The sequence below is a fragment of the Schistocerca serialis genome, chromosome 9 (genome assembly GCF_023864345.2).
Source record: "Schistocerca serialis cubense isolate TAMUIC-IGC-003099 chromosome 9, iqSchSeri2.2, whole genome shotgun sequence".
NCBI lineage: Eukaryota > Metazoa > Arthropoda > Insecta > Orthoptera > Acrididae > Schistocerca > Schistocerca serialis.
The window spans coordinates 319,962,021-319,989,813 of record NC_064646.1 but is presented as its reverse complement, the minus strand read 5'-3'; the positions used below and the strand labels follow the sequence as shown (position 1 = coordinate 319,989,813).

The 27,793-nt window shown below is 37.7% G+C and overlaps 1 protein-coding gene across 6 annotated transcripts in view; it reads left to right on the top strand.

Annotated features, from left to right (window-relative positions):
* The window catches only part of LOC126418744 (DNA-binding protein Ets97D-like), an 82,147-nt gene that overhangs the window by 9,689 nt on the left and 44,665 nt on the right, over positions 1 to 27,793 (top strand). For 5 of the 6 annotated variants that reach the window (XM_050085668.1, XM_050085669.1, XM_050085667.1 and 2 more), the window contains 4 exons: positions 17,491 to 17,620; positions 20,047 to 20,200; positions 23,017 to 23,130; positions 26,127 to 26,339. In XM_050085668.1, the coding sequence (XP_049941625.1) occupies positions 17,491 to 17,620; positions 20,047 to 20,200; positions 23,017 to 23,130; positions 26,127 to 26,339 (611 nt within the window). The remainder of the gene's footprint in view (positions 1 to 17,490; positions 17,621 to 20,046; positions 20,201 to 23,016; positions 23,131 to 26,126; positions 26,340 to 27,793) is intronic. The other variant, XM_050085666.1, reaches the window with a different exon arrangement.

Below are 27,793 nucleotides of genomic sequence, written 5' to 3'. Positions count from 1 at the left end.
CTCTTGGTCAGTGTTGTAAATTGAGCATTCTGTGCAAGTATCTTATGTGAGAACAGTCTTGTAAAATAGTTTGTCCCTTTAGGGGAGATGCTAGTGGATCATGACACCCACCCATCATCATCCTTCCTCTTTCTGTTGACTGATAGACAACTATTAGAGTTGAGTGGGTGATATGGAGCACCCTCTCCGTTTATGTGTTCTTCAAAATGTAGAATATTTGCCATATGCTTATTTTCGCATACCTGACTCAGCTACCCAATTTTTTACATTATAGAGGGCAGAGTACCATTATTACAGGCTGAATCTGGATTCTGTTTGTGACTCTATAGGATGTGTTACATCTAGAAGTGAAAAACAATCATAATGCCATTTCTGTGGTAGGAATCTTTTGTGCCAAAATTTTGTTGTTAATGCTGCATATACTAAGTGACAATTGACCTGGAATTCTCTGGGAAATTGATTTTTTATGAAGAAAAGCTACTAAAATCTCAGGAGATTATGGATAGCTGTGCAGACATGTCTGTTGATTGATTGGTGTAGAATGTAAAATCATTTTTAACAAATCACTCTGTGAATATCTGTTGAGGGAAAGAATTGCTTGTGGAATCATGCATAAAGGAAAATGTAAGCAGTGCATTGAGTTTTCGTTATATTTGTTTCCCAGTCGTGGTCTTGTGATTCTCTGTTATTGTCCATTGGTTCCTTGGCTGTCAGATTAGGTTTTGAATGGTTGATTTCAAATTCAAAGGCTGTGTCAAAATTTGATACACAAATGTGATCCTCCTTCACACAAAAGCAAAGGTGGTTTTTTTAAATTAATTTCTTTGTGAATATGGACAGATTTAAACATACATGTATTTTTGCTTATTATTGAATTATTCTCTCTGTTTGTTGTTTTTACTTATTTATTTTACTAATTTCAATACAAAATCATACTGCTTTTAAGAATGTTTATCAAGATTGTTGGTTGTGTTACAATGTTTTAAATATTTCATTAACTCTCATTTCTGGAAGGGAGAGCCATTGTGACAGTATACAACAGCTGACAGATACTGATTGTTTTGTTTAGGTAATCTATGTAATATACTCTTAAGACAAAAAAAAAGATGTACCATGTAGGAATTATCTGAGTGAGACGGAAATCGGTAGATATGATGTGATGTGCATGTGCAGACAAACAAATGATTACAGTTTCAGAAAAATAGGATGATTTATTCAAGAAAAAGAACTTCACAGATTGACCAAGTCAATAATGCGTTGGTCCACCTCTAGGCCTTATGCAAGCCGTTATTCGGCTTGGCATTGATTGACAGAGCTGAGGGATATTGCACCAAATTATGTCCAATTGACTCATTAGGTTCTGAAAAACGTGAGGTTGTTGGAGGGCCCTGCGCATAACGCTCCAAACATTCTCAATTGGGGAGAGAGCCAGTAACCTTGCTGTCTTTGTGCCTGCCAATCTTACCTTGACCAGCAATGTCACCAAATCTCTTCCTAACTGAGAACATTTGGAGGACAATGGCCAGGGCCCTCCAACCAGATCAGGATTTTAGTGATCTAACATGTCAGTTGGACAGAATTTGGTATGATATCCCACAAGAGGACGTCCAACAACTCCATCAATCAATGCCAAGCAGAATAAGGACCAGAGGTTGACCAACATGTTATTGACTTGCTCAATTAGTGAAGCTCTTTCTCTTAATAAATAATCAAAATTTTTTGAAATTGTAATCCATTGTTGGTCTGTGCATGTACACCATATCTACTGATTTCTGTCCCATTCAGGTAATTCCAGCATAGTGCACAGTTTTTTGTGTCTCTTAGGGTGTACAAATGATTTATCGGATGAATGTATTTCACAAAGTATTACATAAAAATAGTGATTGATAACTTGTATGAAAAAGCACATTTTCAAGTTTCTTACACATCATTACAAATGTTCTATGTGCTCTCCTTGTGTTATACAACACAAATCTATGCAGTAGTTAAGCTCAGCCCATACATGTTTGAGCATGTCCCTGTCAGTGTTCGCCAGTGCATCAGTGATATGATTCTGGAGTTCAGCCAGTGTTGTTGGAAAAGATGGTATGTACACATTGTTTTTCGCATATGCCCAAAGAAAAAAATCACGAACAGGATGTGGCGTCGCAACTAGTGCGCGATCGCCCATTTGTCTATTAAAAGCTTTACTTCAGAATGTATGTGGGCTGCAATGTAAGCCGGTAGAGTATTATACGGTCAGTAACGGACGAGTTGTGTCCTGTAGACTGACGTCACGACCATCTGTTGCAGCTGCGCGTGTGAAAGCAGTGGAGTAGCGCTGGCAGGCCACTTACATTATACGAAACTAAAAATATTAATAGCTAATAAAGGAATAACCGGAGGAACGTTATATTTGATGTACATCCTTCTGTTGTTAAAACAAACAATATGTCAAAGTCTGAGATCAAAAATAGTTGTATTTTGGAAGTTAGTAAAAAACAACAACAACAACAACAACAACAACTACTTAATTTTTCCAACAGTCAAGAATTTAAATAAATACAGTGATGTAATAGTTCACCTTCAGTGACTATGTACGATGATCTGATAATACTTTCAGTGTTCATATATAAATTTGGAAAGTTTTTAGTTTCAGAAAACCTCTGTGACTTTTCTGTAATAATAATTTCAAGAATTCTAAGTAAATATGTGTATTGTGTGTTAGGGTGTGTGTGAATGAGACTGTGTGCATGAGAGTATGCGGGACATTCAGCATTATTAAAAATTGTTCATGTAATTCTCTGCAGGAATTGGCAAGTGTTCCAACTCTGTAACGTGGGAACGAATCCACTAGTGGTTCCCCTACTAGTGAATGTTGGATGTCCAAGTATGTATGCTTATGTATAAGACAGCCAAAACATTCGTGACTACATAATAAATTTCCAGATATAGAGTAGAGCTTATAGTTCCTTTTGTTTTGTTTATTTAATTAGAGAGTTTTGTGTTACTTAATTTGATGACGTCAATGAGCATAGAGAAGTGGTTGGTGCTTGCTAGATTTTGGCTCGAGCCGCGCCTTAGAAGTGAGTTCTCATTGGTCGTAAGTGCTGACAGCCAATGGGAAGCGAGACGGTTGGCCGCCTAATGAGGAGATATAGTTTTGAGTGTGGGAGAGTGAGAAGGGGGAGTCGCGAGCTAGCTTTGATTGGAGGCGGTTAAGCTGGATGTGACTTTTCGCATTATGTGTAAGATGAAGTCTTGGGATGACTTCCGCGTTATGGTCCAGTGTTAATGGTATCTGGTAGTGACCAGAAACTGTTTATGCAAACTATAGAGTGTTGTGATAATTCGTTCTGACGAAAATCGCGAGTGAACTTTGAATTATATAGCGTGGCGGTACTGAGTATATTCTTACTGAGTATTTTATGGTGAGCATAAACTTTTACTAAAGACAACCACTGAATATCGTGTGCAGAAGTAATTGGCTGATCATTGACTGTGGTCAAGTAATTGGTTCGGAATTTGGGAAGGTAAAAGTTCTGGCTGTTTTAGGTATGGTGATAACTGTGAGCAGAAACTTTAGTAATTTTCGTAAATGTGGGCTGATGATCTTGCTTAACGGCAATAAAGATCTATTGAAGGTTTAAATTTGAACTTCATATTTAAAGTACGAGTGACATCCCCTTTCCAAATCATTTCTTTGAAGTACATAGACAATTTTCAGCAAATTTTACTTACAGCGGCCTCTGGCGTGTAGCTATGAGGTTACAGTTTCCTCAACACTGCTTTTCTGTGATCTCGTGAGTAGCTGCAGTCAGGAGTTTACAGCGGTAGATCTTTGCACGTAAAGAGGTAGGTGGACAAAAAATTATAAAAGAAATGCATTGCAGCAGCAACATATAATCCGTCGCAATTGGTGCATCGCATGCACGCACGTAAAAAATCCGTTGCAATTGGTGCATTGCACACACGCACGTAAAAAATCCGTCACAAGGAGATCTTGGTGGCCATATCAAGAGTACCAAATCACCCTGAGCACATTGTGCAACCCATATGTTTGATGTTCCTTTGTTCAGGTGGCGATGCATTCCTCTACACCAATGAGGTGGAACTCCATATTGTTGGAATATGAAGTGTGGGTTATCGGCTACTAGTCTTGGTAACAACCAGTCCTGTAACATTTTTACATACATCATACCTGTCACAGTTTCCCAGGAAAAAAGTGGGACCCATAAACATTTCTATGTGACACAGCACAGAAGACATTGACCTTTGGAGACTCTTTTGGTTTGCACTGTAACACTGGGATTTTCTGTGCCCCATATGCAAACACTGTGATGGAGTTCAGCCAATGTTGTTAGAAAAAATGGTATGTACACATTGTCTTTTGTGTATCCCCAAAGACAAAAATCACCAACGGGAGATCTTTGGGGCCACCTGAAGTGTGCCAAATCATCCTGAGCACATCGACCAACCCAGTTCACCGTTTAGGTGCAATGTCGCCTCATCACTGAACACGAGTCGGTCATAAATTTGTCATCTTCCATTGCTTTTGGAAACATTCACAAAATTTGTGTCTGATGGTGCGGCAGTTCGGCTACAAATGTTACAACAGCTGTATGGGATACAATTTCTGATGTAATCGCGTCCACAGAATCTTCCACACAGTTGGCTGAGGAATGCCCAGTTCGTGACTTACACAACTTGTGGATTTCTTTGAACTATAAAAAACACATCTCGAATGCTCCCCACTGTATCATCAGCGACAGTTGGTCGCTCAAAGCTTTTTCCTTCACAGAGGCAGCCTATGTACTTGAACTGTCGATACCATCACAGAATGCTTTGATGGGTTAGTGGCTGTATGTTGTACTGTCTTTGCAGTGCATTGTGGACGGTAGTGATGGATTCTGTCTTCTAATACTGCAACACACAAAATGCTTTCTATTGATTAGTCACCATTTTGCAAACTATCATCACCCTGCCTGTTGATGAGTCAAAATGAAACCTGCAATGACATAAACAAAACTTTAAAGTATGCTCTTTTGATTGGTTATTAGTGCACATGGGTGAGCAATATATATTTGAAGCTATAAGACATCAAAACATGATGAACTCTTTTGTAATCACCCTGTATATCACATCACCCCCAGCTGCGGCATAACTCTTTCTGTTTAGCCTTATTGTTTTAGTTACCATTCTTATAGTATATTTTCACATAAACTATTCCTTATTATTGATTAAGCACTCACTTGACAAAATAGAGAGCACATTGCACTGGCAATATAAACAGTATACATTGAAGTGAAATGTTGTCAAGCAAGTGTGATTTGTGGAAACTATAACCCGTCACCCTCTTAGGTCGATGGTAATGTATAATAATAAAATGTTTTGCCATCACCTATTTTCTCCCCTTGCATTGATTGGGTGCTAAGAGTGAGTGTGGATTTTCTTCTGAACTACTGAAATAACGTGGAAGAATTCCATGTTGAACTCCTGTATTAACTCTTCTTAATGCAATAAGTCATTACTTCCATTCTCAATAATGTTCAGTCTTCAAAATACGTTACTATGACAGACAGATCCTTATATCATCTTAATTCAGACAAGAATCAACTGACTATTTATTAGATTTTTGCTTGTCACATTATTTACGCCATTGTCATGATAACCCTTTTCTCTGTTGCTGCAAAACACCTCAAAGCCTGGGCATGAAGAAACAAGTGGTCCCACAGCAAGTGGGGACACTAACTTGCTGTCCTGCTGTGTAAATGTGATGTGCCCACATCTTTCATCAAACCTGCGCATATTGCAAACCATTCCTCTCTCAGTGTGATGTTCAAAACTTAACTACTGACAAAATAACCTTTCTTCAGATTTCATGAGCATCTTTCATCGTTATGAAGGTTCAGGAGATGTGATATATCCTTTTATCAAAATTGACATGTCACATATCCCTCCACTGAGATACAAGGTGTTGCAAAAGGTTTCCTGCTTAACTTAGTAAAACCACTTGCAATTCATTAAATAAAAATTAACATAACACCATGTAATTCTCTCTTATGTCATACATATAACTTTCATTTGTGTCCACAAACTTATACAAGAGCATGGATCTCCTGATTATTAACTATATTAGAACATTCTTTCGCCACTTTTTATGTCTAGATGCCTTCTCTAAAAGTATTTTTTAAAATTATTTTAATGTGTTTTACGATGCATCTCACAAACACTTCCTTTCAATTAAATCTGTGAATTCTTCATTTTCTCATGAAGATACAGACTTCCTTTAGCTTGGATATGCTGTAATGCACACCCACTACTCTTTTTTTTAAAAAAAGGCATAATTCTTTTAACAATTTGTATCTTTTATTATTTTGTTCCTGTTCTATATATGTTTAATTAGATTGATATCTTTTATAGATAGTCTATGTTACTTTTAAACTCTCATTTTCTTGACTTTGTTTTATTTTATACAATACTTAATGTGTAATGTTACTGCGAAATCTGTGAAGAGCCTCCACTTAGCTTACTTTATATTTGTTCTATTCTTAAACAGTTATGAGTATAGTTTCCTCTTTTATCAAGCTATAGGTTACTTTACTATTGTTGTGATACCCTTGACAGAGATTTGAAGAGCAGTTAACAAGTCCATTTTACTTTTCTACTTAATAGTTACCATGTATGTGTAGTCTCTTTTTTTTTCTAAATGCTATAACCATAGTTATGTTTTGTAGGTTTACTAAACACCCACACATAGGTTACTTATATTCCTTTTACAAATACTTGGGTCTGTCAACTCAAGGGCTACATGGTGCAAGTAACGATAACCTGTTATTGCTAACTGCAAATCACAGGTATCAGTTATGTCAAGCATACATGGAAATGCCTCTGTCATAAATCAGCACTATCCAGGTAAGTCTCTTTATACTCTGCCAATGTGGAGAATTAATTGCAAATGAGAACTACCATTACATTACAGTTTCTTATCTCTGTAAGAACTGCTTATACCTTCCTCTGTGGGAAGATAATTCTCAGTTACCTATCATCCTTATGATGCTAGTGTCCTTCTTCGAATCCTACTCTCCTAAAGCAGTTTAGGTCATCCCTTCCATTGGTTCACCTAAACAAGGTGTAGGCCAACGTTTTATGGTTTCACCAACCTTTTCCTCTCCAACACATCAGCTGTATGAGGTACGATGCATTCCAGAAACCATCCCTTTGAAACCAAAAAATCCCTCCCACATAGCCTGACCACCCGGGGACAGCATATCAGCAGTGACAAAAACTTCCTTGCCCAGTATGCTGAGGGCCTCACTGAGGCCTTCACAGACAGGCACTATCCCCCAGACCTCCTCTACAAACAGATCTCCCGTGCTATTTCCCCTCACACTTCCAATCCTTCCATCATCCTCAATAACCAGCTGCAAAGGAGTGTCCCCTCCATCACCCAGTATCACCCTGAATCGGAACAGCTGAACCACATCCTTTGCTCGGGCTTTGATTACCTATCATCATGCCCTGAAATGAGGAACATTGTACCCAAGGTACTTCCCACCTCCTAAAATGGTGTTCTGTCAGCTACCCAACATCCACAACATCCTAGTCCATCCCTATGCCACACCCAGCCCCAATCTTTTGCCTCTGTGGAAGACCAAGGCGCAAAACTTGCCCAATCCATCCACCCAGCGCTTCCTATTCCAGTCTTGTCAGAGATTTATCCTACCCCATCAGGGGCCAGGCTACCTGTGAAAGCAGCAAAGTCATTTACTAGCTCTGCTGCAATTACTGCACAGCTTTTTATATATGTATGACTACCAACCAGCTGTCCACTAAGATGAACGGCCACTGCCAGAATGTGGCCAAGAGCAAAGTAGACCACCTTGTGACACAACATGCAACTGAACACAACACACTTCATTTCAATGGCTGCTTCATTACCCGAGCCATCTGGATCATTCCTTCCACCAACAGCTTTTCTGAACAGATGGGAGTTATGCTTACCACACATTCTCTGCTCCCATAATTACCCCGACCTCAGCCACTGGTAACACACTGTCCCTACACCACCCACCCAACAGTTTTCACCCCATTTGTCCCATCATGCCCTCCTCATTCTGATCTCCCACCTTTTTTATTTGCAGCTCTCTGCCAACACATCCACCCATCTTTCCCCACTCATCTCCTTTTCTACTCCTCCCCCCCCCCTCTCCACCTCCCTGCCCCACTACTTCCTGATAGTGCGCCTGTTGGCAGTCTAATCCCTGCACAACCCCACCTAAACACTACTATTATTTCCTCTTCCCTGTCTCCTCTGGATTGCTGCTTGCATCTCACGTGATATTGCATTCCGAACTGAGACGGTGGAGTTGGTGGTCGTGTGTGCATGTGGTATGCTTGCTTGCTTGTTTGCTTGCGTGTGTGTGTGTGTGTGTGTGTGTGTGTGTGTGTGTGTGTGTGTGTGTGGCGCGCGCACGCGCGCCTCTTTTAGTAATGAAGTTTTTGGCTGAAAGCTGTATGAGAGTATCTTTCAGTTGTGCCTGTCTGCAACTTGATGTGTCTTCTTTACGGTAAATAGCAGTCTGTTTTTTCCTACATTGCCAATAATAATGGAATTATCTTACCCTTTCCCATATGCATTTACTTGAAGAAATTTCTCCTTGGAGTTTTAACTACTCTAGAGCCGATAAACTGACATTTCCAAGCTCTATACTTCCTTTTGTGTTTTTATAAACTTATAACCATCCCACTAACATACCTGTTGTCTCCTTCTCACAGTACAGTGCAATAAATCTCTAAGCCCTTTCATTTCTATTCTGTCTCTACAGTTGACTCATTACTTTTCTAGCTTCGGATTAATAGTTATTATACTGATCTTGAATGCTTCCAAGCCAAATGCTGTTGTGTTCATGTTTTATATTTTGTATCTTCCTAAATCATAGATATTGATCTCCTTCAATCCATTAAGGACTCTACGAATATGAAGTAATTGCTGTGTTTAATCTCTAGTCCCTATGGATTAACCATCTGCAATATGTAATGTACCATGTTCAGAAAAACCTTAGAGAATAAATTTATATGATGTGTCTTCTCCTCATTAAGCATTCCCATAATGCCTATGTACAACCACCATAAATGTGATTCCTCAGCTTCCCTTTCTTGGTTAAAGACTCACATATTCGCACTATTTGCATTTTAAAATAGGTGACTATTCCATCATTCATGGGTGCGCTTTCACTAAGGGCAACTATAGTCTTAGCATTATTTTATCGCTACGGCAACAAAACAATTGACTCACCAAATGACTGTTTTTTTGCTTATATGTTAGCACGTCATACTACACTTAGAGAATGGTTTACTTTTCCTTCCTCTTCCCTCTGGTCATAGACCTTAAGATTTGTAACTGTGGTGAATACACTTCATTTTATTTTTAAAAAAATGCTGTCAGCATGTAATAAATACACAGGGTGTGCACAAAGTTGGGGAACACTTTCAATTATTTACTGTACAAGAACCAAACATTGTATAGATATCATACATATGTCATGTTGAAGGGAAAGCCTGAAAGTTTCGTTTTCATGCGTACCACCACAGCGTAGTTTGGTAATTTGCTGATACTCAGCACTAGTCGCAAACATAGCAAGTTCATGTGTGGAGTGAGTTTTCTGTGTGTTGGAATTTGACAAAAACTAGTTTGCTACAGCTGTTCAACGGATGTTTAGAACCAAGTACGGTAAGAAGCCACCAGCAAGGAAGGCCATTTACCACTGGCACAACAAATTCGTTCCATGTAAGTAGAACAGCTATGTAGGTAGAACCTCCACTCATCCAGTACATTTCGGTAGTGTTAGAACTCGATGCCACTTTGTACGGTAATAGCCAATCAGTATCCAATAACATTTTTAAATTTATATTTGACACTACCGTTGAAGGTGTTCTCATTGAGGGTGTTCTCATTTCTTCTTTTATTGATTTTCCTTTATTGCCGGTTAGTCCTACAATATATGGGTTCTTATTTCTAATTGTTTCGCCACTTTGCTCGTGGAGTTTATATAGATACTGTGTTATTAACCCATGTTTGTCCTAGTGTTATATGTTTAGTTTGGTCTTCCCTTAATATTTTGTCTTCTTTTACTAGCCACACGTATTTGCATGCATGCATAAAAGCAATTAATTTTTCTGTCTGTGGACCTACTACGGCATTGTAATGTCCTGGATTCTGGCTCCTGCTGCACAACATTTCATGTTTCCTGCTACAATTTTTAGATGAGCTCCCTTTGAGGTTCCTTGATTTTGGAAAGTTATTGTGAATAGAAGTAATGAGGTATTGTACAAAGAGTTAAAACAGGACTTCAACATGGAATTCTTCTTAGTTATTTTTGTGGTTTGGAAGAAAATTCACACTCAACTGGGTTTTCTTTATTCATTGTTTGTTTGGACAGAGTCCACTAGTTCTGTGTAGTGCTGTCAAAATGCATTGGCGTTATTTAAGTGGTATTGTGTGTGTGTGTGTGTGTGTGTGTGTGTGTGTGTGTGTGTTGTTGCCAGTACTGATTACCAGTAACTACACACAGTATGGAAGCCTGTTTACTAGAAACATTTAAAAAAATTAGATAAGTTATCTAGCAGTATTAAAGCCACCAAAGAAGAGCTGACAGATACCTAGTATTAAAGACAGCGTTATCTAATTGTTTTAAAAGGGGAAGATGTATGTAATAGCATTAAAACCCAAGAGGAAGATTTGTCTAATGGCATTGAAATTCAATTTCAAGGGAAATGTTTACAAAGAGCTGTATCATCTCTACCCAAGGAGTTACAATCTGGGATAATTAAAGAATGTGACCTAGCTGGGAATGAAGTTCAGCAGCAGTTTAAAGGTGTAACCAACGAAACGAGACAAATAAAAGATTTTGCTAAACATGAATTTGCAAGAGTCAATGAGAAAATCTTAGATGCGAAAGAACAAATAGAGGCATTAGCGCATAGTAATGAGTCTAATGGAGTATAAAGTACATTGAATGTATTGACTAGATCAGAGGAGTGGTTACAAGAATTAGTGAAAAAGAAAGTACAAGAAAGGGTTGATGATGTTAATACTATACTTCATTCTGTAAGGAGCACTATAGAAAATCAAAGGAGTTTCAGAAGCTATGGGATGAATCAGAAAGGCACTAAAACAGAACTTTGCAAAGGGCAGTCTGCTGGTAATACTAGTATTTTGGGAGATTTGTTAAAGGAACTCTAATTAGGAAACGGACTGGATTTCCCTAAACAGTTTCCAAAATTTAAACCGGATGGGGAATTGCATCCAACTTACGATAATGGTTTTTATATGCGTTTAGAACCACATTTAGTGCTAGAATAGGATTGTCACTTGGATTCTGGTTAGGTCCAAGTTATACAGGCATTGCAGGATAAAATACTACTTACTTTCCTTTTGAAAATGTCTCCATTCAACATCTTAAGATCATTTGATAGCAACTTACGAAAAATAGCTCCTTTGACATCAGAGCTTTTTGCTGTTAACATTAACTTTTAGCAACATGATAATCTGTTTTATACCTTGTAACCTGGTTGTGAATTTATAAATTCCTTTCCATTTTTGGACTCATAATGTGAGTGTTCTAGCAATTTATCTATTTTGGATACATTTAAATACAGATAATTTCACATTTTCACACTGACTGACCACAAGCATATAACAGTGCCATATGATGAAAGAAACTCGCTCACTGTCCCAATAGCAAGAACAGTTCTGCTGACTTTTTGTTAATTAGTGACACAGACTCACTATCAAACATGTCAAGCACCAACTGAAAGTCTTTGAGAGAGAGGTTTCACTGATAGTGGTACCAATACTGAAATTTTATCACGTACGAAAACTCTTATGACACATGCAACTGTGTGCTAAAAGAAAAGTTGTGCAAGTTTTTGTAAGAATGTTCTCAGATTAGTAGTATTGTCAATGATATTAAATATAAAAGGGACAAACTCAAATTCATGATTTTGTGTGGAATTGCATTGCGTTGTTTTTAACATGTTCCAGAAGAGCTAAAGAACTCATTTCGCTATGAGATTGGTAATCCTGTAAATAAAGTAATTACCAAAAGATGGAAAGCGTCATAGAAATGCTTTCAGTGGCAAATGTGCAAGAGAGGTTTCCTACATCACAGTATAGTTTACTGCTAGAATTCTGTAAACATAAATTGCTAGAAGAATCAACCAATGTATTGCTTCCATGAATATAAAATTAGATATCAGGCTTATCAACAATATTTCTCCTGCAAACCATTTGTGACTGGAACAAGGAAGGGGGAACTGGTAGTGGTACACAAAGTACCCTGTGCCACACACTATAAGGTGATTAGTGGAGTACAGATGTGGATGTAGAAATGAGTGAATTTGTACCGGTGAGCACGTTTTATTAAGCTTCTCGTTTCTGAATTTGTGAGCATTTTATCACTTTAATTGTTTTAACAGTGTAACATCTGGTCTAAAGTGTGAGAAGATATTTATGGGTGGTCCCAGTTTGAATTCAGCTTTCTTGAAAGTTTCAAATTTGGTTGTCAATGAAGCGATTTTGGATCCATGTGGAATGTGTGCTCGAGTCCCTTGGTGTGGGCCGTGTACGGGATCACTTCCACAATTTTAACCGACTGCCACCCTGGTTACTGCAGAGGCTTAGAATAATTTTAGATGTAGTGCATTGCAGGACAGAGTGCGCTCCTGCTTTTGTTTTTAATGGAATATTTTTCAACAGCACACAACTATGTAGCTGTCTTCACAGACAGGTCTAAACAGGGGTACTCTGTTGGTTGCTCTGTTGATTTACCGGATTGTGTCCTAAAGATTCGGTTGCCTCCAGAGTTCACTGTTTTTGATGCAAAATATCCACTACCTCGAGGACACTGGAGCAGATGAGATATACCATTTCTGCTAAATTGTCATCAATTCTGATTGCCTGAGTGCCCATAAGTCTCTGCAACGCCTGCATCCAGCTGATAAAGTTGTTCAAAATATCCAGGATGCCCACCATTGGCAACAATGGCTGGGGAAGGAGGTGTCTTTCTGTGCTGGGCGCTAGGGCACATGGGTATTGCGAGGAACGAAAGAGAGGATGTAGCAGCCAAGAAGGCATGTCTTGATCCTAGGTTAGTTTAGTGTGCCATCCACCTGCATGCTATCTCCTTGCTGTTGAGGTACAGGATCATGTGTCGATGAGAAGAAGAGTGGCTGGAATTGACTGATAATAAGCTGTGTGTAGTGAAGCTCAGCCTCAGTATTCTAGCACATGGGTTCTTGCTCTGGCAATAGGATCCTCCAATGTGTGGTGCTTGTGGCATACAGATAACAGTGTGCCACATTTTACTAGACTGTGTTTTATTTTCAGACCATAGGGCTGCAGCAGATTTGGTGGCAGATATATCCTCTATCCTGTGTTTTAAGTGACAATGAAATCATTGAAATGAATGTTTTAAGATTCTGTGATCTCTCTCTCTCTCTCACACACACACACACACACACACACACACACACACTTAAATTTGATTCTCCTGATGTCATAAGTTGTGACTTAGACTATCTCAGTGGTGTATTGAAGGACACTGCTACTCAGTGGTATACTTTCTCATACTTCATATTATAAATGCAGACTCAGATATTCTTCATCTTATTTTTATTTTATCTGGTGGTGGCAGACTTCAACGGTAGAGCAAAGATTATTACAATAACTCTACACCTCAAGGAAGTCATTGAATTCATGAAGAAAATAAAACATTTCTTCTTCTATTTTTGAGTGCAGGGTTAGTAACTGCTTTAAAAAGAGAGCTAAGTCACATAACACTAAATTTGAATGTTTTGTGTTATTGTGATGTAAAATCACAAATACCATTATTCTTTTTTAGAAATTTCATATCTTGATGATAATACTACTAATCACTCGATCAATAACATAATACATTCCTCAACACAACTGATTAAAATCCAAAAATTATATTTCTTCAAACATTTAATCTTGCTACACATAAAAGAATTATTTTGAGGTATCAAAAAACAGTGGCTGCACAATGTTTTGAAGTTCATCCTTGTAGGATCTCCATCCAGTGTGGTATGTACTATGCCAACAATATGTGGACCATTGCTGCATGGTAACACTTGAAGATGTTCAAAACCACATTAGTTTACTCGCCGCAAAAATTGTTTATTTGGTGTTTGATACTTGTAAGGAACTCAAGATGGCTAAAAATGTTATTGAGTTCTTCAGTCCAAAAATAAAAATGGTTTTATGCAGCTCCGTGTGCTAGTCCAGCCTGTGCAAGCCTCTTTATCTCTACATAACTGCTGTAATATGCATCCATTTGAACTTGGTTACTGTAGTTGAGCCTTGGTCTCCCTCTACAATTTTTACCCCCCACAGTTCCCTCCCTTACAAAATTGATGATGCTTGATCCCCCAGGATGTGTCCTATCAACTAGCCCTTATTTTAGTCAGTTTGTACCATAAATTTTGTTTCTCCCCAATGCGTTGCAGTCCATCTTCATTGGTTGTCAATTTGCTCGCGTAATCCTTGGCATTCTTCAGTAGCACCACATTTCAAAATATTCTATTCTCGTCTCATCTAAACTTTTTATCATTCACATTTTACTTCTGTGCAAGCCTACACTCCAGACAAATACTTTTTGATTTCCTAATACGAAAATGTATATTCTACAATCTGTGTCACTCTCTTCTCAACTATTACTTCGGTTTCATATTCTTTGATGCTTATAACTGCAGTCTGGTTTTGTACAAGTTGTGGTCAATCTTTCTCTCCATATGTTTTATCCCTGTAACCTCCAGAGTTTCAACATGTGTTTTACAGTCAGCATTGTCAAAATCCTGTAAATCTACAAATGCCATAAACTTAGGTTCACCTTTCTTCAGTCTGTCTTTTAATATCTTTGCCACCCCCTCCCGCCCGACTTTGTACTTCACTCTGTGTTACCAAACTCATGACTCCCTGAGGTGTCAGAATGTGTCCCATTAACAAAGTAATTTGCTCCCAGCAGTATTTGTTTATTTTGGGTTTGATACTTGTAAACAACTCAAGATGGTTAAAAAAATTTATTGTGTTCTTCAGTTTGAAGACTGTTTGGTGCCGCTCCATATGCTAGTCTATCCTATACACACCTCTTTCTCTCTGCATAACTTCTTTTAGTCACTTTGTGCCTCACGCATTCCTACATTTCTCTAGAATCCAGACTGATTTTCATGGAAGTCAGCTTTTACCAGTCTTACCATTCTTCTGTAAATAATTGTTGTCATTATTTTACAGCCATGTAATATGCGGACTTGTCTTCTTATAATTATATCTATTGAATTCTTTTTGCAGTCTGAGGGTATTTTGCTTTTCTCATATATCTTGCATTCCTGATAAAATAGTTCTTTCATATAATGTTCTGCCATACATCTTAATTTTTCTGAGGGTGTGTTCTACTTCAAATTAGTTTACTTTTTGTAGCCTTTCTATGTATTCCTTCTGTTTTTCAGACTCTCCTCGTTTGCGTAATACTTTTTTTGCCATGAGAGCTCTTGACTTTTCTGCAGCTGTTCCTCTTTCCTCCAAAGGTTTCTTTAATGTTGGTATAGGCATTATCCCTATCTTTCTCATAGTAATACATGATTTACAGCTTTGCTTTCCTTTTCTAGTTATTCCTGTTGTGTCATTTTGCATTGCTCATCACTCTAATTTTTTAATTGTTTGTACTCCCTTTTGGCTTCTTTATTTGCTGCATTTTTATATTTTTCCCCTTTGTCAATTGACTTGAATATCATGGGTGTTATCTACTTGGCCTAGTATTTTTTTCTATTTGATCCTTTGCTGCCTTCACTATTTCATCTTTTGAACCTACCCATTTGTCTTTAACATACCTGTTCTCTGCTTCAGTCAATCATTGCCTGAAGCTGCCTTTGAAACTCTCATCAACTCCTCTCACCAATTGTTGGTTCTTTCAATTTATAGTGGTCCTGTCTCTTTAATTTTGCTACTTCAATTTTAATCTGCAGTTTATAACTAGTAAATTATGGTCAACATTAAGACAGTATCAGTACATCAGTTATAGGAAGAGTGTCACGCATTCCTTCAAAAATTCATCTCCAAAAGATTCTTCGGATATTTGTAGACCTGTCTGTTCATAAAAGTTACAGCAAGTCTTGAGCCCAATCTTATTAGAATTGTTCATTACATAACTTGAATATGTTTAGATACATGTTCCATACATGCTGAAATGAATCAGTATTAGGTTTCTGTAGAACTGATACCTTAAAGCATGAGTTCCATGCACTTTTAACAAGCCCAAAAATAATAGATCCATTGTGAACTTACAGCTTCCTCAGAAAAAAAAATGGTCAGTTCATTTGGAAGAAGGAATTGATTTTTGTTTTCCTCATAGTAGTATCAATGTAGAATGGGGTTTTCTCTGTAAACAAAGAGTCTCCGAGGATATGAAAGAGGAATCAAGTTTCACATGCCAGCAGGTCTATGGTGTAATTATGTAGCATGCTGGGACAGAAATTCACCCTAGCTAAAGCACATTCTTTATTCATTCAAAATGCAGAGCATCACCAAGAAAAACAGGCTACTGCAAGCTGGAAGTCATCCAAGATGAAAAATGATACTACACAAAGTTAAATAGTTGGACACAGAATGGATGGAAGTTTTGATAAATACCCAAAACGAGGTAGAAGCAAGTCAAGAAAATAAACGGTTGGGAACAGCAGAAATTTTTTTTTCTTTAGAATAAATCTACAAGTAATACACCAGAAAGAGTGTGTATAATAAACTTTAGAATTTGTTGTAGATTTCTACATAATCATTCTGAAAAAGTAACACTGCGGCAGCAAGCAATGTAACTTAGAAGAGCAGTAAATCAGAAAGCAGTTGCATAAGAAAGCATTGGTATTTCAAAGATGATGACTTAATAGTAGCAATTTGCAGTGCTATTATAGTTACAGAACTGGTATGTTATGTTTTTATTACATCCATAAATTTTGTTCTTATAATTCTTGTAGCTCAAAATGACTCGGTTACGCAGTTACATTGTTATTACTCGTGACTGTAGAGTTATCTGATGCCTCTTCTTCTGTATAACCTTTACCCAAAACTTTGGATTTGATGGGATTTTATCAACAAGATAAAGCAGAGTGCTTATCTAGTTTGGGTGTAGGCCTATCCAGTGTAAGAAATATTTATAATGAAACAATTCAAATTCCCCATAATAATTCTACTACAACTATAATATTATAATAATTGTGTTATTATTGTATATGTTTCTAGAAATTGTAAAAAAAAAAGTCTTCAGTCTTTTAAATAACTGTTTTCAGTCCCAATCACACTACTAAGTGACATGGCAACTAACATATTTAATTTTCAGCCATGTGCACTGTATTCATAAAGCTCACTTTCTTAATTTTAGTGTGCATTTAGATTCAGGTATTTTGTAATTCTCCTAATTGGTTGTTTTCTGACTGCAGAGATGATGATGACATCCTCGTGCAACATATGGATATACGGGAACCCTTGTCCAAGCTTCGTTCCCTACTGGAACAAAGGCTAAATACTTCACTCACAGAATATAGCTTCTGGCTGCAAGATGCCCAAACGGTATTGTAATTTTGCATTTAGTGAATTTTTGCTTTTGCAATTTATTTTCAACTCAGATTAAATTTATTTTTTATTTGGTGTTTCTCATTCTTAACTCGCGTCTACTTCATGAACAAACAAAAATTACTGTGCATTATTTGGCTTCTCTTGTCTTGTCACCTGTTCCATTGGCAGGAAAACCTTTAAATCTGCCCATCCGAATCCCACATTAAGCTATGGTAACAGTCATTGGACTCACGAGAGGTAATTTTACAAAGTGGCTCTCTTTGATTTTCCTCATACTTATAGAATATGACTGTCAGTGCTCGTGCATGAATTTCCTAGACCAGTATGACATAATTCTCAAAGGAACTTTTTGAATAGTCAATGATTTCCAAGCACTGTTAATTAAAGGAAAATATTTATCATATTGAAATACTTCCTTGTAGTTGAATGCATAGCATGTAAGTCTTATGTTGGTGAGGTTTTTAATTTGTTTCTTGCTAGTAACAACATTTTTCTTATTTTTATTTACAAATTCCATTGTCTCATTAACATTTTGTCGAGCTATATTGACTTCCAAAGTTAATCAGTGCCTTCACCTCTTGGTTACATGTTCAGACACTTTAAATGTGCAACTGTTAATGGTTTCTTAATCATTTTTACATTTGCAGTTATTAATGCTCTTCATGTCATTGTTTACATTCACTGTCCTTTTGTTTTTCCTTCTTTTCCTTTTTTGCATCCAGGTGCGATGTGGCCAAACACATTGGCACTTTTCATTATAACTGTCCATCTTCATTGTGATCAGCATGGACAATTATATGACTATTGACAATGATTGCAAACTCATTTCATGATTTTATGTCATTTGTAGGTAAACTCATTGCAGTGAAGCATCTCTTTTCGTTTCTTCTTCTGGCTGCAGTCACGTCGCCTGTGGATGCTGGCACCAGTACTGAAACACTTTGTTTTGGCTCCTAAGCTGCACTTCTGGTGTCTGTGTTGATTGAATCTTTAGTATCTTTGTTATTGGAAATTGCTATTTCTGTTATTTTTCCTTCCACACTTTCATTTTTCCCCCTTAATAAAGTAGACGTGTTTTGTCTGAATCGTCTTCTATATCTACCACATACAGGAATAGAGAACTGTTGTCAGTGTCAGTATGGCTGGCAATCTTTAATTAGGAAAAAATGTTCTCGAAGAGACTTATAATTTTTTCTTTCATAGAGAGAGCAGTTTGTGGATTCAAATTCTTCTTACAAAACTTTTTTCAGTGCAGCCACACTTTTCCCTCTGGATAAAAAGCTTAGCCACTTCTTCAAGCAATTTTCTTCTCCCGAAAACAGGCATTTTTAATTGGTTTCAACTCATTCAGATTCTTGAATTCCAAGTTTCAGTGTTTCACAGGATATTCATTACTGCTGCTAAATGAGTTAAAAATAGCATCAGCATTATGAAATGATAGAGAAAATTCACTTTACTCATTTGGATGTGGTGAGAATTATGCTTCGCTTTTATCATGTGTTTCTACATTGAAATATTTTTTTCTTCTTTTCATCAATAATCACAATCATTTACCATTACCCTTTTTGATTGCATCGTCACACAATGCTTGGCAAAGTATAGTGGTCCTTGGGGTGTCGCACAAGGGAAATAAAAGTTTACAATTGTTCAAGTTGACAGCTCTTCCCAGCATGTCATTGTAAAATGCTATTAGTTACTCCTAGGCACCCCAATTACATAGCAATTTTCTATTGTTTCCTGTAGTGAACTCCTCAGTATCAAGTTATGGTGCCAAACTCAATTTAATAATATCTCTAAAGAGATTAAAGTTATCCAAACCATTAAACAGAGAGAGAGTGATTCTCACTCAGAAAATTTCTGACTTTGATAGAAATAAAATATGCATTTGCAAGGCAAAGCCCAGAACTGAACATTACCGCTAGAGACAGTGCATGGCTGAACTGATCTGTTCCATTTTATGAAGCAAGTGTTTATAACCTCCACAGTCTGCTGGACCAAAGCTGTGATAACTGAAATCATTGCCCATAGCACCAGGTGAAGAGAAATATTGAGCATAAAAGAAACCATATAAATTGATTGTGTGCTATGTCATTGGTCTGTTCTGATATGACTGCTGTTCAGGAGGTCTTTATGTGATACTAAGTCAATCAAAGTAAGAGCAGAAATTATTCTGTTGCTGCCAGCTGTGCAAAATTGTGGCAGTAAATTATATTTTTATGGATTAAGAGGTTCTATCATTGAAAGCAAAGGCTCAGAGAGAGGACTCACAGAAGGCTGGAGGAATCCTTGTAAAGAAGTTAGTTACGTAATTAATAATTTATTTAATATTATTTGTAAGTGAAGTTTATTACTTCATCATAGGAAATGTAATTTTAAGATATCATTATTGTAAGAGTAATATAAATATTTGTTTTTTGCAGCTTGAGAGTCACAAGAACTTGGTTGATCAATGTGTTCAGGGTGAAGGACTAGTCCAAATTAATGTGCAAATAAAAATTGATGGAGACATTAGGAAAATAAACATTGTTGATGTGCTGAAACCAGCTGAGGATATCGAGCTGGGTGACGAAATTCGTGAGTGATCTTTAATACGTTTTTGCTTTGTTGGTGTAAGCATAACATTATCTGGCAGTATTAATCCAAACTCCTCTGTTATATTATGACCTTTCAAAAATAAAAATACCTTCTGCTGGACCAAATTGTCTCCTGTTGCTTGTAGACAAGGTCAGTGGCACATCACTAGTATAATATGATTGACCCTAAGTCCTTTTTAGCCAAGTCAGACGCATTAAATGTTTTATGAACAAATAATGTCTCTTTCATTAAAACTGTGAATCCAGTCAAAGAAGCAGAAATATACCTCACGATAGTCAGGAAGAAACACTTTCAGCTGTACCCCAACATCATGGTACCTTCTGTAAAATACTTCCCTGACAATAACCAAAGGTAACAAAACAATTAGTAAACATATGAGGCAAAATACAAGTATGCTGCACCCAAATCAATAATTAACTGAGATGATCTTCTTGGTGCCTCACACGGAGACTGCCTCGGAGCTATCCAGATAGCTTCAACACTGGTAAGAAGAATCATAATCAACATTGAATGTGTGTAAATCGCCATTGTCCGTGTGTCAATCATTGTCTCTCATAATTGTCATTGTCCATGTGAGAATCATTGTTATTTGTATTGAGTATGTTTAATGTGTTTGCCTCATATATCAGAATAAACGAGTACAGCACAGGCGAGTGATTTGAACCACACACCACAGGGCCATAGCATGAGCCACGCCACTTGACTGTAGCTCTGTGTTGCTACGCAATCGAACCTGTGCATAGCAGCAGAGTATACTGATCAGACTTTATTAATAATAATGATACAAAGTGATTTGGATTGTGTTTCAGTGACAGGATAAGTTGTTGGAAGTTAGAAATAACAAGCTGCAGTCACTAAAACACACTACTTGTCCGTGATATAGCTGCATCCAGTAGTGTGCCGTGCCATTTACATGATACGAGGGCGGTTCAGAAAGTAACCTCCGATTGGTCACAGTGCGGGTTGTGGGGGGAGTAGCGACGCCATCTGTGCGTTCACGCACTCAACAGGTCAGTCGGCATCAAGCCGTGGTCGAGTGAACGTCGTACCTGCACTAGTTTAGTTTTTGTGGCAGTTTGAAATGTGTGCTGCAATAGAAAACCCCGCCAAATGTGAAGTGCGTGCTGTCATAAGGTTTTTTACAGCCAAAGGATATTCTGCAGCAGCTATTCATCGTGAGCTTTGTGCCGTGTACGGACCAAGAGTTACGAGTGAAGGAGTTGTCTGTGAATGGGTACGTTTATTTAAAAGCGGACGAGAAAACGTTCATGATGAAGAGAGGAGTGGTAGACCATCATTGGTGACTGACGAACTCGTTCAGACAGTTGATGCAAAAGTTCGTGAAAATCGACGTTTCTCAATGTCGGAGTTGTCTACTGGTTTTCCACAGATTTCTAAGACTCTCTTGTACGAGATAGTGACAGCAAGATTGGGTTACCGTAAGTTCTGTGCACGATGGGTGCCCAAAATTCTTACCGACCACCACAAAACTCAAAGAATGGCCTCTGCATTAGACTTTCTGTCACGTTGTGAGGACGAAGGAGAACCATTGTTAAACAGAATCGTGACCGGTGACGAAACCTGGATTAAGTACGTGAACCCTGAGACAAAAGAACAATCAAAGATGTGGGCGCATTCAAATTCGCCTACCAAACCAAGAACCAAACCAAGAAAAGCCTCGCAAGATTTTTCTGCCAGAAAACTGATGGCAACGGTGTTTTGGGATGCCAAAGGGGTGTTGTTGGTTGAATTCATGGAACATGGTACGACCATTAATCAAGACATGTACTGTGAAACAATAAAAAAGTTACGACGGGCTATACAGAACAAACGCCGTGGTATGCTGACTTCCGGTATCGTTTTTTTGCACGATAACGCCCGTCCTCACTCTGCTCGCAGAACAACGGCCCTTCTTGAGTCCTTCAAGTGGATCGTTATCAACCATCCACCTTACAGCCCAGACCTGGCGCCAAGTGATTATCACCTCTTCATGCATTTGAAGAAATGGCTCGGGTCACAGCGGTTTGATGACGACGAAGAGCTCAAAGATGCGGTCACAGGCTGGCTCCAGGCACAAGCGGGTGATTTTTATGCAGAAGGAATTTCAAAGCTTGTGAAGAGATACGATAAGTGCCTCAATCGCTATGGAGACTATGTAGAAAAATAGTGCAAAGATGTAGTTGTAAGATGTATATATTAAAATATTTTTATTTAACTTGGTGTATTTTTTTAAATCAACCGGAGGTTACTTTCTGAACGGCCCTCGTTGATGTCATGGGAACATCAGTGTGACATATGTGGGAAGAATGACCCGATTTGATAATTAAAGAGGCAGTGTATCATTTAAGTGGAGACTTGCCATCTATACCGAATGATAATACTCAACGTGGAAACAGCAGCTGTGCTTCACTATCTTTCCACTCTTCCTTTCAGAGATGTCCCTCTAGATAATTATAAAAACCAGATCATACAGTTAATGCTTTAATTTTTTCTATTTTATTTTTTCCATTGTATTTTCATAAGTTTCATTTGTATGTAATTTATTTTCAATCTTTCCAAATAATTAGTGTGTGGGTACCAGTAACCATATTGTTGTGCAGCCTTAAGATGAACAACTGCTACTTCAATTTAAGAGAATAGATTGTGTTAGAGCTTTTTTGTCTTGATAACAAAGATTCCTGAAAAATGTGCACATGCAATTCAAGACTAAGCAAGCATTAGAAGGTGTTATTTAGTGTATAAGATTTAAACATAGCTGAATAGCATATTAACATAAATTTTAATTTTACTTAAAGCAGAGGAAGATGAAGAGGAAGAAGAACTGCAACAGCAGAAACCTCAAAACGTTATTCGATGGGTAGTTGATAGCAACTATAAACGGGAACAAGAAAAACTGAAAATACCCACAGGTAAGTTCAAAAGAGAGAGAGCTTCTTTTTTTCAAATGGCTTTGTGTAACACAACATATAATGTAATTCAGTGTTGATTTCTAGATATGTAGTATGTGGTTCATCTGATAAACAAGACTTTTCTGTTGGAAACATATGTGTTGCACTTTGCAGGTTTCATAATCCTTTCCCAAGGGAAAGGAGTTTACAGCACTTCTATTAATTATTAACTCTAAATGTCTCTTGGCATGTTGACTGATAGAATTAACTGTATCAGTAGAAGTTGAATGAACTGCATTGATATCAGTACCTTCCTCTGTGCCACCAACCTAGTCATTGTTATAGTGCGTTTAAAATTAGTTGCGACTTTTGACATTTGGCTCAGCGAAGGGCACATGATGCTGTTGCCCAGGTAACACCAATGGCGAGCCAGCTTTCCCTACCATGCCACCAGCAGTTCGGTTGGTAAAGTGCCCCTGTTGCCACGCCATGGATAAATACTACCATGTCGTGCTGCATATTAGATTCGCCCCTGTTTATTAGCTCTCGTTGTACAGTGATATTTTCTGGTGCTGAAGTGTTCTGCAGTAATCACGTATTGAGATAGTGTTTTTTGTTGCCGTCACACTAATAAAAACAGTGCAGCACGTTTGAACATGAGATTCACAGTAAAAGTGGTCGTCCAAAATCAAATTCACCGGTTGTGAGGATAATGTTGTTCTGCATAATATTCCTCTGAATTCGACATAATGATGGAGAATGCACCATACCACTCCGACGTGATGGATAAAACGTCAACACTGCATGGAGGAAAGCGAATAATTTGCTCTGGGTACAAAAAAATGTTCCGTTGGATAAATATGAAAATAACTTGTGTAAGGCGGAGTTAATGGAACTTTTGTACAAGCCAAAAACACCACGCTGCCAGGTCGATGAACTGGCTGACGCTAAATAGTTTAATCAGAAATGTGTTTTGTAAAGCACTGTGGTGGTTACACCAACTGTGCGATTGATGACAACTCTACTTTTACTTCCATCTTAGATGACTCAAGACAGATACTCCTATAATGCTTGTGTTTGTGACTGACTTCAGTCACAGGTAACTGATAATATAATCAGATAATATCAGTTTTTTTTTTTTTCTGCGTTTGTTATGGTCTTCAGTCCAAAAACTGCTTTGATGCAGCTCACCATTCTGTCCTATCCTGTGCAGGGCTCTTGATCTCTGAATAACTTCGCAATTTACATCCTTCTGAATCAAATTGGTGATCTGTTGATGTCTCAGAATCTGTCTTATCAACCAATCCCTTCTTTTAGTCAAATAGTGGCACAAATTTATTTTGTCTCCAGTTCTATTTAGTACCTCCTCATTAGTTATCCGATCTACCCATCCAGTCTTCAGCATTCTTCTGTAGCACCAAATTTCAGAAGCTTCTAGCCTCTCCGTGTCTAAGTGGTTTATTGCCCATGTTTCACATCCATACATGGCTACACTCCATACAAACATCCCCAGAAAAGACATCCTAACACTTAAATCTATATTCATGTTAACAAATTTCTCTTCTGTAGAAATACTTTGTTGCCATTGCCAGTCTACATTTTATGTCAACTCTGCTTCAGCCATCATCCCTTATTTTGCTGCACAAATAACAAAACTTGCCGATTATTTTAAGCATGTCATTCCCTAATCCAATTCTCTCAGCATCATCTGATTCCATTATCCTTGTTTTACTTTTGTTGATATTTATCTTATATCCTCCTTTCAAGATGCTGTCTATTCCGTTCATGTGCTATTCCTAGTCCTTTGGTGACTCTGACAGATCACAAAGTCATCGCCAAACCTCACAGCTTCTTATTTCATCTTATTTGCATTACATTATATTTATGTTGAAACTCGGCTGTTAGTCATTACCAAGTGCTGATCATTTGTAAGTCTCCGTAGATTCCATTGTGGTACACAATAATATCCTTGTGGTACAATACTTTTGCTTCTTGTGATATCTCCTCATTAGAAATGACACAGTGAGTTCCATGTGTTTGGAAATTCTCAGTTTAATTGCACACTTGTTGTGGTATTCTGTAAACAAATATTTTGTGTAGTATGCAATGGTGCAGAATTATATTGCTGGATTTCTCGGAGACAAGTAACACTGCATTGATACAGGTGCTGATGTCTACAGCCATTTAGAGCTCTTGAATGCACAGTGTAAGCTGATTTTCAATAACAGTTGCTTTTGGAATCCATGTTAATTTCTATGCATCTGTTCTGTCTCCAAGAAAGTCGTCACACATGAAAACAAAATAAATTCTGTAATCCTACAAGAAATTTAACTTACTGAGATAGGTATTCAGTATCTTAAAGACTAGATCAAACTGTGCCTTTTTCCTGCCTTGTGGCATGCTCTGTTGTTCCAGTAATCTACGATAAACTGTTGTTAGGACCTAATGGGTATCCCTTCGGTTTCAGTGACATTTCCTCTATTGTGCAACTTATGTTGTTCAGTCCTATGCTGACTTATTTGTACACATGTTATTTTTGCTGCTGTGAGATGATTGAAAATAAGTACTGTGTTTTATCTTTGGCGTAACAATTACTGAAGAAGGTGGAAGGAGACGATATAAATGAAGACAAAAGTAAAGTAGAAACATTGTATGAGAAGGAAGCCTGACATACAAAACAGTATCCAAGTGTAAGTCATTATATGCTGAAACATGATAATTCATGTTGCCTCTTTGCTAGGCCTTCTGCAGCTGATGTTTGTGTTGATGAAAATGGTAGTGGTAATTTATTTTAGTTATGCAGACATGTGGAATATCATCTTCCTCTGCTTCAAAAATTGCCTGGTACTTATTGGTTTCTCAAGAGAGTAATCAAAAGAAAGCAACTCCATACAATTTAGGCCATTCAAAATTACACAAACAGCTTAAATTTCCTACTGACAAAATAACTTTTTTCCTGTTTATTATGTATGTAAGTGAAATTCTTTCCTGGACAATAAGTAGAATGTCTCTCTCAGATCCAGCAGAATGGTCAGTGACACATGTGCGGCACTGGCTTACGTGGGCAGTGCGTACATTCAACCTGGCAGGCCTGCGGCTTATGGACTGGGCCATTACAGGAAAGCAGCTCCTGGCCCTCACACCCACTGAGTTCCACCGTAAAGTGCCCTCCGACCCAGGAGGTATATTTTGGACCCATCTTGAGCTTCTGCGAAAGACAAAAATGGTTGGTAAGTGGCTCTCGTATTTCTCTCATTCACAGTAATGGTTAATTGTGCAGGTAACAAATGTGGGAATATAAACATGGTACAACATTCTGATGATTGAAATAGTTGCATAGAATTTTTTTCTGTATGTTGATTCATAGTGCATTATGACTTGTATGTGTTGTTTGCACAGAAATGTTGGTAGTGTAGCCAAAGTAAATCATTTCATTGATTGAGGGTTTAATTATTCAGTAAGAGGATCTATTAGAGAACAACTCTTGTTTCTTGTGTTTTATTATTTTTGTCTGGGGTATTCTGCATGAGCGAGCTCCGTGCCAACACAAGAACATTGAAATTGTTCTCTCTCTCTCTCTCTCTCTCTCTCTCTCTCTCTCTCTCTCTGTGTGTGTGTGTGTGTGTGTGTGTGTGTGTGTGTGTGTGTGTGTGTGTGTGAGAGAGAGAGAGAGAGAGAGAGAGAGAGAGAGAGAGAGAGACGTTCGCTTGCTTTATTTCTTCGTTGATGGTCCTCGGTGTCGAGGTACTGCATTGTAATACTGGCTGAAAAATGGGGGGTGGGGGGCGGAAGTTCAACACTGACTTTTTTAAATGATGTAGCCAACAGTTGCATTTGATATTTGATAGTTCTTTACTTTCACTGGTCACAACCCCCCAATATTACACAGGTAATATGGCCAGTTAACTATTGGCAAATTTTGATAAGCCTCATTAACAGTTTGCAGACATACGTCAGCATACTGCTACAATAGTTTACCGTTGAACATCTATGAGCAGTAAAAACCTAACAACACAGTTCTTGCAGAATAATACGCTACATATTGAACAGACACCGTCATTGTTTCAATACACGGCCTATTTGTGTTACACCTCTTTTGCAGTTAAGTTGATGCATTGTTGTTCTAACCAATACAGGTTTCTCGTCCGAAACTCTGCTGTGGACTGGCCATCTTGGAACCAAAAATCGGGCCTTTATATATCATCACAATAATGGGCACTGAAACTATACATTGTTTGATGTTACAGAAATTACAACTGTAAACATTCTTCATTCAGTTAACTGAATATATAGAAAAATTCCGTCTTTTTAACAGTTTTTTTCTACTACGAGGGTTAAGCCAAATTATTTGTTTAAATGATGGACTTAACAGATATAGTTACTTAGACAATACTTTTGACAAAACTAGCAATTACTGTGGATTTAATTAAGGGTTGGCTTTGCTAACTTGTTTTCAAGTAGAGTCAAATAAATACTTTAAGAATGCCAGTGTTTTGTCTTCCAAATGTTTACAATTAGTACAGAATTTATATTTGTTTATAAGTCAACAATAGAATTTAAGTAAGAAACAATTACCAATTTCACCCTTTAACAAAAGATATTAACTAGGACTAGTTGAAATAAATTAGAAAATCAATTACATACATAAAACTAAGCACAAAATTAGATCTGGTGGTATATTCTT